Source organism: Papio anubis, chromosome 5 (assembly GCF_008728515.1).
Source record: "Papio anubis isolate 15944 chromosome 5, Panubis1.0, whole genome shotgun sequence".
Taxonomy (NCBI): domain Eukaryota; kingdom Metazoa; phylum Chordata; class Mammalia; order Primates; family Cercopithecidae; genus Papio; species Papio anubis.
In genome coordinates, this window is record NC_044980.1 from 36,174,860 (window position 1) to 36,188,880 (window position 14,021).

General features: G+C 39.0%; 1 protein-coding gene and 1 non-coding gene across 3 annotated transcripts in view; one reads left to right on the top strand and one right to left on the bottom strand.

Annotated features, from left to right (window-relative positions):
• NUP155 (nucleoporin 155) overlaps positions 1-14,021 on the bottom strand; it is a 73,913-nt gene that overhangs the window by 27,558 nt on the left and 32,334 nt on the right. For both annotated transcript variants that reach the window (XM_031666116.1, XM_031666117.1), the window contains 8 exons: positions 11,890-12,060; positions 10,273-10,383; positions 8,646-8,740; positions 7,795-7,883; positions 6,957-7,019; positions 6,290-6,437; positions 4,261-4,327; positions 2,348-2,463 (listed from right to left, as the gene is read on the bottom strand). In XM_031666116.1, coding sequence (XP_031521976.1) covers positions 2,348-2,463; positions 4,261-4,327; positions 6,290-6,437; positions 6,957-7,019; positions 7,795-7,883; positions 8,646-8,740; positions 10,273-10,383; positions 11,890-12,060 — 860 coding nt within the window. The remainder of the gene's footprint in view (positions 1-2,347; positions 2,464-4,260; positions 4,328-6,289; positions 6,438-6,956; positions 7,020-7,794; positions 7,884-8,645; positions 8,741-10,272; positions 10,384-11,889; positions 12,061-14,021) is intronic.
• On the top strand, positions 5,482-5,542 carry LOC116275121. Its single transcript, XR_004184081.1, has one exon. It is a non-coding gene; the product is annotated as a U7 small nuclear RNA (small nuclear RNA).

The following is a 14,021-nucleotide window of genomic DNA, read 5'->3' on the forward strand; positions in this document are numbered from 1 at the left end:
AAAAAGATCAAGCAAAAAGAGGGGGTAAAGGAGAGAAAGGAAGGAAATTACAGAAGAGAAGAAACAAGCTAGATACAAGAGAGTAATATGATTCTACAAAGAGAATGGGACAGAAGAAATATAGATTGAGTATCCCTAATAAAAAAAATCTAACATCTGAAATGCCCCCAAATCTAAAACGTTTTGCACATCAGCATGATGCTCAAAGGAAATGCTCACTGGAGCATTCTGGATTTCACATTTTCGGAATAGGGATGCTCAACCTAAGTATAATGCAAATACTTAAAAATCCAAAAAACCGTGAAAGCCAAAACACTTCTGGTTCCAAACAGTTCAGATAAGGGATACTCAATGTGTACCACGATACATAAAAAACAGGAGAAAAAAACTGATTAAAGCCAAGATGTTCATTCTAAAGGCTCACTAAGAGCTGTAAAGAAGATATACCTAAAGACATCATGTTGTGATTTTTGAATTTTGGTAATAAAAAGAAAAAAGCACAAAAAAATTTCAAAGTCAACACTAAGTCACTTACAAAGGAAAGAGAATCATACAGGTAATGTACTTTTTCATCTACAACACTAAACTTTGGCAAGAAAATGGTGCAAAATGTATACGAAGATCTGAGAAATGGTCTATGATCTTAAAATTCCACATTAACTGGGCAATAAAAACGAACAAAACATGAATACATACTACAACATAAATCTCAAACATGAGCCCCAAAAACACACTAAGTGAAAGAAGCCAGACTCCAAGACCACACAGTATGATTCTGTTTATATGACATGTCAAGAATAGGCACATCTACAGAAATAGAACAGATCAGTAAGTGTGTGGGACTAAGAAGTGGGAATGGAAAGTGACTGCTAATTGACATGAGGTATGTCTCCTAGATAATGGAAGTGTGCTAAAATTGGACTGTGGTAATGGTTGCACAATTCTATGAATTTACTAAAAGTCACCAAACTGAATATTCAAAATGAGTAAATTTAGTGGTATGTAAAGTAGATCTCAAAAATCTGTTTAAAAAATTTCCATACTCAATGAAACTAATGTTACAGAAATCCAGGGGCTGGTCAGGAGTTCGAGAGCAGCCTAGACTCTACTAAAAATACAAAAATTAGCTGGGCATGGTGGCAGGCGCCTATAATCCCAGTTACTCAGGAGGCTCAGGCAGGAGAATCACTTGAACCCAGGAAGGGGAGGCTGCACCACAGCACTCCAGCCTGGGCGACAAGAGTGATATGCTGTCTCAAAAAAACTCCAAATGTCCATTCTTGGTTGCACGCTGTGGCTCACACCTGTAATCCCAACACTTTGGGAGGCTGAGGCCAGTGGATCACAAGGTCGAGTTCGAGACCAGCCTGGTCAACATGGTGAAACCTTGTCTCTGCTAAAAATACAAAGAAGAACTAGCCGGGCATAGTGGTGCACATCTGTAATCTAAGCTACTTGGAGGCTGAGGCAGGAGAATTGCTTCAAGCTGGGAGGTGGAGGTTGCAGTGAGCCAAGATGAAGCCTTTGTACTCCAGCCTAGGCGACAGAGCAAGAGTCCATGTAAACACATGTCCACACAAAAACTTGTACAGGAATGCTCATATCAGCACTCTTATTAGCCAAAAAGGTGAAATAACACAAATATCTATCAACTGATACACTGAGAAATGAGACAAAGTAGTAATACATGCTACAACAGTCAAACCCGGAAAACATGCTTAGGAAAAGAAATAGACACCAAAGGTTATCTGTTGCATACTTCCATTTATAGAAATGTTTCTATAAATATTCCATTTATATAAATATTTCTACAAATATTCCATTTTTATAAATACAGAAATATTCCATTAAAAAAATATAGAAACATTCCATTTTAAAAATAACATTTGTATAAATATTCCATTTATATAAATATAACATTTGTATATTCCATTTATGTAAATATAAAATTTATAGAAATATTCCATTTACATAAGTATATTCATATAAATATTTATATATTACATTGTATACTATAAATATTCCATTTATATAAATATTTATATAAATATTCCAATTTATATAAATACTCAGAAAAGGCAGATCTGTGGAGACAGAAAGATTAGTGGTTGCCAGGGACTGGGGGAAGGTCCATGAATAATAATGACTGGTCATGGGCACAGTTTCTTCTCGGTGTGATGAAAATGTTCTGGAATTAGACAGTGGTGATGGTTGCATAACCTTGTAGATACACTAAAAATACTAAACTGGACACTTTAAAAGGACCAACTTTATAGTATGCAAATTATCTCAACAAAAAATACAACGAAAAGAAAAAGATGAATTAATAAACCTTATATATTCTTACTTTGGATTTCCTAATGGTCCTCCTGCAAACTGGGAATTTCTGTCTAGAAATTCCTGCAAACCCTTTAGTTCTTGTAGCACTGACTCTAGCAGTTGGCAGGGAACACTACTTTCAATCTGTAAAAATGAAAGAATTTTCAAAAGTTTAAAAACACACCCTCTGTATAGCTATAATATAAACAATTTTAATTTTGAAATGACTATCTCTATAAATAAAGTTATTTCTTGCATCAATTCACACCTGTTGATCCAAATAATGCTTACATACTTCCTCTCCTGCCAGTAACACTGATGCATAATTTACAGTAAAATACAAATATTAAGAAAATATCTTGATTACTTTTATATATTTCTGTATAGTCATTACCTAGACCACAATACAGAAAATCTCCAACACCAAAGAAAGTTTCCCATGTTCCTTTGTAGCCATGAGTCACCCCACCTCTGAGGTAACTACTTTTCTTAGTCCTATCAACATAGATTAATTTTGCAAGTTTTTAAACTTCATATAAATGGAATCACATACTGTGTTAGGCAAATACATTCTTATTCTTAGAAACTTGAACTTTTTTTCTTTTTTTTGAGAGAGAGGGTCTTGTTGTTGCCTTGGAGTGTAGTGGTGCGGATCATATCTTACTGCAGCCTTGACCTCCTAAGTTCAAGTGATCCTCCTGTCTCAGCTTCCTAATTAGCTGGAACTACCAGCACATGCCACTACATCTGACTAATTTTAATCTTATTTTATTTTGTAGAAAAGGGATCTGGCCATATTGCCCTGGCTGGTCCTGAACTCCTGGGCTCAAGCCTTCCAAAGCACTGGGGTTACAGGCACGGGCCTCTGTGCCCAACTCATGAACTTTAAGAGCCTCACAATTAAAAAATATATTTGGGCTGGGCACAGTGGCTCACGCCTGTAATCTCTGCACTTTGGGAGGCCAACGCAGGCAGATCATTTGAGGTCAGGTGTTCGAAACCAGCCTGGCTAACATGGTAAAACCCTGTTTCTACTAAAAATACAAAAAATCAGCTGGACATGGTGGTGCGCGCCTGTAATCCCAGCTACTCGGGAGGCTGAGGCAAGAGAATCGCTTGAACTCAGAAGGCGGAGATTACAGTGGGCCGAGATTGTGCCGTTGCACACCAGCTTGGGCAACAAGAGCGAAACTCCGCCACTGCACTCCGGCTTGGGCAACAAGAGCAAAAAGCAGTCTGTAAAGTATGCCAATTCATGGAAATTAGTGCTGAGTCCATGGAGTTTTTGTTCATATATATGTCAAAGTATTACATAGTAAATTTTGAACAATATTAAGTTTCTGGAATTATCCCTCATGACACCTTATGAGGGAGATATACTACTCCCCTTCTTTTACCATGAGGTATCAGGCTCTGAAATGTTAAGTAATTTACTGATATTCAGACAATCAATGTTAGAGATGAGATTTAAACCTGAAGGTAAGCAGTTTGCTGTCCAAGAACGCAAACATGTACATAAAAGAATAACCTGCCAGGCGCTGGGGCCCCTGCCTATAATCTTAGCATTTTGGGAAGCAAGGCAGGTGGTTCGCTTGAGTCTAGGAGTTCGAGACTGGCCTGGGCAACATGGTGAAATCCTATCTCTACAAAAAATACAAAAATTACCCAGGCATGGTGGCGCACGCCTGTAATCCCAGCTACTCAGGAGGCTGAGGTGGGAGGATCACTTGACCCCAGAGGGCAGAGGTTGCAGTAAGCTGAGATTGGGCCACTGCACTCCAGCCTGGGTGACAGAGCATGACCCTGACTCAAAAAAAAAAAAAAAAAAAGAATAACCTTTGCCATCTTATTTGTGTAATATCAACAAATGCGAAACAATCTAACCATTTATACCATCAACTGGCTACACAAAAATAACAGAGTAATATTATACAGACTTACTGCAGTGATCTCTCTGTTGCCACTCTTGAATATTCTCTCCACAACTAAGCTTGCATCCCAAATGTTTCTGGAACAAAAAATGTTTTAATGATTATGCTGTAAATAAATAAAAAGAATTACAATAAATTTCTCTCTCTAGGAACTTAATGGCTTTATTCAGTTTTTAAAACTTGCAGTGGTTTCATTTAACATTTTACTAAGCTATCTAGAAGAATGGAATACTAGAAAATTTTCATACCTGATGTACCTAAGTTTTTCAGATAATGAAATATTACTTAAGAAAAATCAAAAGGCTCTGTATAATAAATTATAAACAGGAAATGTATAAAGGGGCTCTGTTCTGTTTCATACTTTTAAGCAAATGAGATGAATGAGATCATACATCTCAAATCTGAGAGAAATATATATTAGGCACGATAGCTAAGATAATATGACAGACGGATTGCAAAAACAACCACATTTCTTTATCCCTCCCTATATCTATCCCCTTTGCAGTATGATTTTGATGTCTCTCCCCTAAAAGTGGTCTATTTCCCACCTTTTAAATCTGGGTTGGCCCTGTGACTTCCCTCTGGTCGAGTAAGGTGGAAAAGTGAGTGGTAAGCCAGTTCTGAGCCTAGGATAAAGGTTTTGCAAGTGTCTACTCTTTCTCAAGGAACCCTGCCACCACCAACTAAATAATCCTTGGCTGGCCTGCTGGAGGATGAGAAACCATGTGGAGAACCACTAAGCTGTTTCAGCTTAGGCCATTCTAGACCAGCTGGAAAACATAACCTTGAACATGTGAGAGTCTAGCCAAGATAAGCAGAGCTCTCTTTAACTTCACAACTGATTGCCTATCCTTGAGTTAGCCCAGCAAGACAGAATTACCCTGTTGAACTGTAGACACATGTCACTGAGTTATGGGGAAGTTTGTAACATTGTACATTAATATGTATATAGACATACAGTTGACCTTTGAACAATATGGGCTTGAATTGTGTGAGTCCACATATACAGATTTTTTCCCACCTATGCTACCCCAATACATCAAAACCAACCCTTCCTCTTTCTACTCCTCAGCCTACTCAGCGTGAAGACAAGGATGAAGACTTTTATGACGATCCATTGCCACTTAATGAATAGTAAATATATTTTCTCTTCCTTATGATTTTCTTAATTTTTTTCTCTAGCTTACTTTATGGTAAGAGTATAGTGTATAACACATATAACACAAAATATCAGTGTCACATCTGTTTTAGAATTTGTCTAGGAGGTTTTCTGGTTTTTACTAGACTCCCCCACACTCCTACATCATGCAAAAGTTAAAAAAAGAAAACACAAAAAACATACAAAATATGTGTTAATTGATTACTTATCAGTGAGGCTGCTAGACAGTAGGCTATTAGTAATTAAGAAAGTTGAAAGTTGTACATGAATTTCTGACTACATGAAGGCTGAGGAAGGGTGGTTGGCATCCCCTAACCCGTGTTGAGGAACAACTGTATTTTGACGCTACACACACACAAACACGGATCATGAGAGAGTGAGAGAAATAAAACACAGCAATGAGTATAGTTAGATAATAAAAACTGAATAATAGAAAAGTTTTATTGACGAAAAGTGAGCTAAAAATAAAATTTAATAGGAATAAATGACATCCCAAATTCAGAGTTAAAAATATTTAACTAGGCTGGGCACAGTGGCTCACACCTGTAATCCCAGCACTTTGGGAGGCCGAGGTGGGTGGATCATGAGGTCAGGAGATCGAGACCATCCTGGCTAACATGGTGAAACCCCGTCTCTACTAAAAAATACAAAAAATTAGCCGGGCGTGGTGGCAGGCACCTGTAGTCTCAGCTTCTTGGGAGGCTGAGGCAGGAGAATGGTGTGAACCCGGGAACCAGAGCTTGCAGTGAGCCGAGATTGCGCCACAGCACTCCAGCCTGGGCGACAGAGCAAGACTCCGTCTCAAAAAAAAAAAAAAAAAAATTAACTACTCAAGATGGGGCAAGGTGAGCAATAGTTCATTATTTCATGACAAACTTACCCCATGATCCGAGAAAAGTAAATGCAAATACCATTGTGTTTTCCAGAATACACAATCTCTGGTCCAGTCACACAACTCATATTTGTGGCCTGAGTTGCTGGGTTTCCCAGAGCACACACTGGAGTTGACATGGCAGGAGGCTGTATACCTTGTACACACATAAGAAAAACAAATATCTTAAAAATAGAACCCATAAAATTCAGAATTCTCAATAATCCAAGTTTGTGTATCTAGACACAAAGGTATTTACAAAAATAATGAAATACATAAATATTTAATTTGGTTTTCCTTAATAAGAAGAGAGATTTATACGTGCATGGATACTCCCAGGTAGACTTGCCAGTGTTCACAATGCAGAACGAAAAGGAAACAAACTTGCAATAACTGCTTGTAATGCTGACAGTGAAACAGAACTAATTACACAGATTTTAGGGTCCAATTTAATCCTGGAACCTAAATAATGGGCTTTCCAGGCATATTATAAGAGGAGTTCTTCCTAAATAAAGGCATTCACATCCAAATGCTAAAACTTGGTTGGACAGCGTATATTTATTTTCAAGGGAATAAGGCAAGTTCATCTTTTTCACACTAAGCATTAAGGATAACTCATAATGTCAGCACTTCAAAATGAGCAGTAGAAGCAATCCAAAACAAAGAAAAGAGGTACCCTGAGATGGTGTTCCCAAAAAGGATGGATTTGGATAGGGACTACCACTAGGAACAGGAGAACCTAAAAAGGGAAAGAAGAATATAAAGATTTAGAAAAGAACATCTCAATCTTTTGAATGTGATCAAAATTAGATACAGAAGGTATTTCTTTTTTCTTTTTTTGAGGCAGGGTCTCTTTCTGTGGCCCAGGCTGGAGTGCAGTGCCATTATCTCGGCTTGCTGCAACCTCTGCCTCCTGGGTTCAAGTGATCTTCCCATCTCAGCCTCCTGAGTAGCTGGGATTACAGGCTCACGCCACCACAGGCCGGCTAATTTTTGTACTTTTAGTAGAGAGAGGGTTTCACCATATTGGTCAGGCTGGTCTCAAACTCCCAATCTCAGGTGATCCGCCCACTTCGGCCTCCCAAAGTGCTGGGATTACAGGTGTGAGCCATTGCGCCTGGCCACAGAAGCTACTTATAAGCATAGAAAGGACTTACATTGTCCATGATATATGCAAGAATTAGGGACTCATCTCCTAGTAAGTTTCTAACAACTCCCATCTTGGAAAACACTGATGTGGGAGTTAATTACTATAAAATCATTCATCTGTTTCCCTCTGAATATACACCAAATGAGTTACGTAAATATGATTGGTTACATCTTATTTTGCTTCCTTATATTAAGGATTCAATATTAATAGGTCACTTTTAAGAATCAGAATCTACAGATATATTCATCAATTACACAGTAGCAGTAAATAAAACATAACGAAAAGGTTTATTGACAAAAATTGCTATAAAGGTTCTAAGATTCAAATGATTAGAAACAATTTCATTTCAATGTTTCATACTCACTAGAAGAGACAGGAGACCCCAAGATGGGACCAACATTACTTGGAGGCGGAAGAGTGGTTGGAAATCTCATCTGTGCTTCACCACCATACCTATTTTTATGACAAGAGGTTGAATTTATTCAGTAAAACAAACTATACATCTTAAAAACTGGAATTGTTCCTTTTCCTGCTTAGCTTCCAAATAAATGCTTTAAACATTACAGACTTTAACGTATTGTGCTGACAGTAAAATATATGCATAAGACTTATAATATTTATTCAGTAAATATGGACTTGAAATTGCTACCAGGAAGAATTATAAGGGACTCCGATAACTTCTAAGAAAAAGATATGCAATGCATAGAATTTACTCTGTGAGTAAATGGCATTATTAATTTTCGCACTAGGTTATGGTTAGATAGTATTTCAAAAAACATTTCTAACAAAATCACATTTCAAATTCTTAAATATTTTCTAAATAGAAATATCTCTTTGGTACCAAGTTTCCTTAAAATAATTCAGAAGCCTTCAATACTAATGATACATATTAAGCAGAATTGGCATAGTGTTTGGGGAAGTAAAAAAGATAGATGAGACAGTAACTGAGGTAGAACAAAGTATAGAAAGTAGACAAGAAGTTACAGAACAGAATCCAGAGTTAAAGTAATAATGCATAAACTATGCTAATTTAGTTGCTTCTATTACCATTATAATCTCTCCAGATTTCAGCTTTTGCAAATGAATTTTGGTAATTTGCCTACATAGTCACTCAACTGTTTGGCAAGGCTTTAATTTATCACATTGATAATAAGATCATTTTAAAAAGTGGCCCAGTAAAAAAAAAAACAAATAAACAAAAAACCTTTCATATACCTAAAGAAAGCCCGAGTAGCCCAGGCAGATACTTCTCTGTCACAGGCAGCAGTGGAGCAAGCAAGAATAAGGCAAGTAGCACAAGCCTGGTCTTCCTGTAAAAAGAGGAATATTTGGCCTTATATTAAATATAAACTTTTAAAATGATTTGTATACTGCTAGATGCAATATTAAAGTCTGTATCTAGCACAGAGCAGGCGTTCAATAAATACTTGCAGACTAAATGAAATCAATTAGTGTTAAAAAGACAAGTAAACACTACTGGTTTTATTTTAAGTTCATCAAAAGCACTAGGATTACAGAATGCTCTCTTTTCCTTTTTACCTAGATTCTGAGTTAGTTTCCACCTTATGTCTCCAATTTTCTTCCTGTGGTCTTTCTACTTTCTAGAAAATAACAATAAGTGGTAACTTTGAATACCTACCATGTGTCAGGTACTATTTTAAGAGTTTAGTATATATTAATCCTCATAACACATACTATTATAATGTATAAGGAAACTGAAGCCCAGAGAAGTCAAGTAATTTACCTCAGTGGTGGAGCTGGGATTTTTAACACAGGTGCTTTGAATCCAGGGTCTGTATACTTAACTTTCAACTATCCCAATTTTAACCATATCAATTCCAGTTATGGCTCTGAAATACTAAGATCTCTACACTGTTGCCTCAAGTTTCTTCCTCAGGTCATTAAGCCAAAACAAACAAACAAAAAAGAACTTGTCCCTAAATGTCTTGTGCTTTTAATGAAAAGGCATTTATCATATAACCTGAACAAGAAACTTACTAGTAGACTTCAATAAGAACTTATCAACAACAGGCCGGGCATGGTGGCTCATGCCTGTAATCCCAGCACTTTGGGAGGCCGAGGCAGTCGGATCCTGAGGTCAGGAAATCGAGATCATCCTGTCTAACACAGTGAAAACTCATCTCTACTAAAAATACAAAAAATTAGCCAGGCATCATGGCAGGCGCCTGTAGTCCCAGCTACTTGGGAGGCTGAGGCAGGAGAATGGTGTGAACCTGGGAGGCGGAGCTTGCAGTGAGCTGAGATCGCTCCACTGCACCAGCCTGGGAGACAGAGCGAGACTATGTCTCAAAAAAAAAGAAAAAATTATCAACAACAGAGAATAAAAATCTGAAAGCTCACTACAAGACTTATATTAATCCTGCTTTCAAATGTCAGTTCACATACAGTGACTGAGGCAAAGAAAGGAATATTGTTAAGATTATCTATTTATGGCCAGGTGTAGTGGCTCATGCCTGTAATCCCAGCACTTTGGGAGGCCAAGGCTGGTGGATCACATGAGGTCAGGAGTTCAAGACCAGCCTGACCAACAGGGAGAAACCCCGTCTCTACTAAAAATACAAAATTAGCCGGGCGTGCTGGCACATGCCTGTAATCCCAGTTACTAGGGAGGCTGAGGCAGGAGAATCGCTTCGACCTGGGAGGCGGAGGTTGCGGTGAGCCAAGATTGCGCCATGGCACTCCAGCCTGGACAACAAGAGCAAAACTCAATCTCAAAAAAAAAATCTATTTATTACAGTATTCCAGTCCCAATATACATAAACTATGACTCCCACTGTTTGATTAAAATAGCATCACATTTTTAAAAAGTATATATAATTACCTGATGTAATTTAAAGAATCTTTCAATCTCTTCTCCATCTCCACCCACATTACTCACAAGTAGATGCCTCAGTTGATCTACAGGTCTAAGTTTATGAAACATAAGGCTCCCCTAAGAAATTTGAAGAAAGAACATGAAAAAGAGATTTACCAAGATTGGCTGATAGCAACAGACCCTGCTACCTTATTTGATAAAATAAATGAAACAAACAAAAAAAAACCCTTCAACAATACAAAGTAGGCTGGGTATGGTGGCCCACACTTGTATTTCCAGCGCATCAGGGGGCTGAGGCAGGAGGACTGGCTGACGTGATATAAAAAGTACAACTGGTCAAAAGGATCATCTACATCTCAACTCAACCTCCAGTAGATCTATGTATCTATGAAGAAAACTTAATGCAATTGCCCCTGCAAAGCTGCCCCTGAAACCAGAGAATTACAATTAGATTATTAATTAATCAGGTTGCTACTATTTGTATCAATTTAGACAAAAAAAAAGCTAAAAACATAGTCATACCTTATACCAGAGTAAATTCCAAATAGATCAAACGACTTAAAGAATAAAATAAAACCATCATAGTATTAGGTTGGTACAAAAGCAATTGAGGTTTTTTGTACCAATTAGGTTGGTACAAAAGCATCATAGTATTAGGTTGGTACAAAAGCAATTGAGTATTCGGTTGGTACAAAAGCATTGATTGTAATAGCATTACAATCAATGGCAAAAACCTCAATTGTTTTTGCACCAATCAATAAACAAAAGGAACTACGAGTGGATTCTTTTATAGACCTTAGTGAGAGGAAGTTTTTCAACTATGACATATTTCAAATGATGGCTGGGTAGATTAGCTCTCGCCTATAATCTCAGCACTGTGGGAGGATGAGGTGGGTGCATAGCTTGAGCTCAGGAGTTTGAGACCAGCCTGGGCTTTAGTGAGATCTTGTCTCTACAGAAAATATGAAAATTAACCAGGTGTGGTGGCAAAAGCCTGTAATCCCAGCTACCCAGGAGGCTGATGTGGGAGGATTCCTTGAGCCTGAGAGGCACAGGTTGCAGTAAGCCAAAACTGTGCACCACACTCCAGCCTGGGTGAGAGTAAGACCCTGTCTAAAATAAAATAAAATAAATAAAATAAAATATCAAATAACTAATAATTTTGATTACTTACAAGCTTGTGTGCTGGGAAAAATCTCAATAAACAAAGTCAAATAACAAACCAGGAAGGCTGGGTGCAGTGGCTCACGCCTGTAATACCAGAACTTTGGGATGCCAAGACAGGTGGACCACCTGAGATCAGGAGTTTGAGACCAGCCTGGCCAACATGGTGAAACCACGTCTCTACTAAAAATACAAAAATTAGCCAGGTGTGGTGGCGTGCGCCTGTAATCCCAGCTACTCAGGAGGCTGTGGCAGGAGAATCACTTGATCCAGGGAGGCAGAGAGGTTGCAGTGAGCTGAGATCACACCACTGCACTCCAGCCTGGGAGAAGAGCGAGATCCTGTCTCAAAAAAAAAAAGAAAATGATATGATTCCATTAAGTCACTACTTCAGAGTACTTGACAAAAATATTATATATTGCTTATTTTTGTCACTACCTTAACAGAATACGTACATACCTGTGCTGAGAGGAGAACAAATTTCTTCGGAGGTAACATGTGCTGCTGTACAACAACTGGTGAATCAGTTATTGGAATATGATCCTTGTTTAAGGGTGTAATTATTTTATCTACTTTCAATTCATCTATCGCAGAAAGAGCCCAGGAATGACCATCAACACGGGTTGTCATCTACATAAAAGAAATAAATGTTTTACACATCATATTGAAGTTACACAATGCAAAAGAAAAAACTACAGACTTAATAAATAAATAAGTAAATTTAACAAATAGTACATTAACATGAATATTTTCAAAAGTATTACGTAATTTTCTACTATTTTTTTTAATCAGGTATTTTTCTGGGGTTTTTTTTTTCTTTTTTTTTTTTTTTGAGACGAAGTTGTCTAGGCTGGAGTGCAGTGGCGTGATCCTGGCTCACTGCAACCTCCGCCTCCCGGGTTCAAGTGATTCTCCTGCCTCAGCCACCCTAGTAGCTGGGATTACAGCCATATGCCACCACGCCAGCTAATTTTGTATTTTTAGCAGAGACAGGGTTTCTCCATGTTGGTCTGGCTGGTCTCGAACTCTTGACCTCAGGTGATCCACCCACCTCGGCCTCCCAAAGTGCTGGGATTACAGGCATGAGCCACCGCACCTGGCCTCTGGGTTTTGTTTTTTTTTTTTTTCCTGAGATAGTATCTTACTCTGTTACCCAAGCTGGAGTGCGGTGGCATGATCACAGCTCACTGCAACCTCGACCTCCTTGGGTTCAGCTGATTCTTCCACCTCAACCTCCCAAGTAGCTGGGACTACAGGAGAATGCTACCATGCCCACCTAATTTTTCTATGTTTTGTATAAACAGGGTTTTACCGTGTTGCCCAGGATGTTCTCAAACTCCTGGGCTCCTGCAGTCTGCCCATCTTGGCCTCTCAAAGTGCTAATCAGGCATTATCTTTTTTTTTTCCTGAGACGGAGTCTCACCCTGCCGCCGAGGCTGGAGTGCAGTGGCGTAATCAGAGCCCACTGTAGCGTCTGCTTCCCAGGTTCAAGTGATTCTCCTGCCTCAGCCTTCCAAGTATGTGGGATTACAGACGCACAACAGCACGCCCGGCTAATTTTTGTATTGTTATTAGAGACCGGGTTTTGCCATGTTGGCCAGGCTAGTCTCAAACTCCTGACCTCAGGTGATCCGCCTGCCTTGGCCTCCCAAAGTGCTAGGATTACAGGCGTGAGCCACTGCGTACACCATAAGCAGACATTTTCTACACTAATACATAAATCTGTTTGTACTAGAAGACAAGGGCAAACTTTTCTCAAGATAAACTGTAAATACTCTTTAATAAGATTATAATTCTCTCAATCAAATAACTACCATCTACCATGTTTCCAGGATTGATTAAATCTGCTAAGATACTATCTTTCCCTTAAAAAGTATTTTACCAGCTGTATTTTACTGGCTGGGTGGGGTGGCTCACACCTATAATCCCAGCACTTTGTGAGGTGGAGGGGGCAGATTACCTGAGGTCAGGAGTTTGAGACCAGCCTGGCCAACGTGGTGAAACCCCGTCTCTACTAAAAATAGAAAAATTAGCTAGGCGTGGTGGCACACGCTTGTAATGAATCCCAGCTACTCAGCAGGCTGAGGCAGGAGAATTTGTTGAGCCTGGGAGACGGAGGTTGCAGTGACCTGAGATCGTGCCACTGCACTCCAGCCTGGGTGACAGAGTAAGACTCTGTTGCCAAATTAAAAAAAAAAAAAAAAAAGGCCAGGCGTGGTGGCTCAAGCCTGTAATCCCAGCACTTTGGGAGGCCGAGATGGGCGGATCACAAGGTCAGGAGATCGAGACCATCCTGGCTCACACAGTGAAACCCCGTCTCTACTAAAAAAAATTCAAAAAACTAGCCAGGTGAGGTGGCAGGCGCCTGTAGTCCCAGCTACTTGGGAGGCTGAGGCAGCAGAATGGCGTAAACCTGGGAGGCGGAGCTTGCAGTGAGCTGAGATCCGGCCACAGCACTCCAGCCTGGGTGACAGAGCAAGACTCCGTCTCAAAAAAAAAAAAAAAAAAAAGTATTTTACCAGCCTAGATAACATAACGAAATCCCATCTCTACAAAAAATAAAAAACTACCGCGGTGTGGTGGCATGTGCC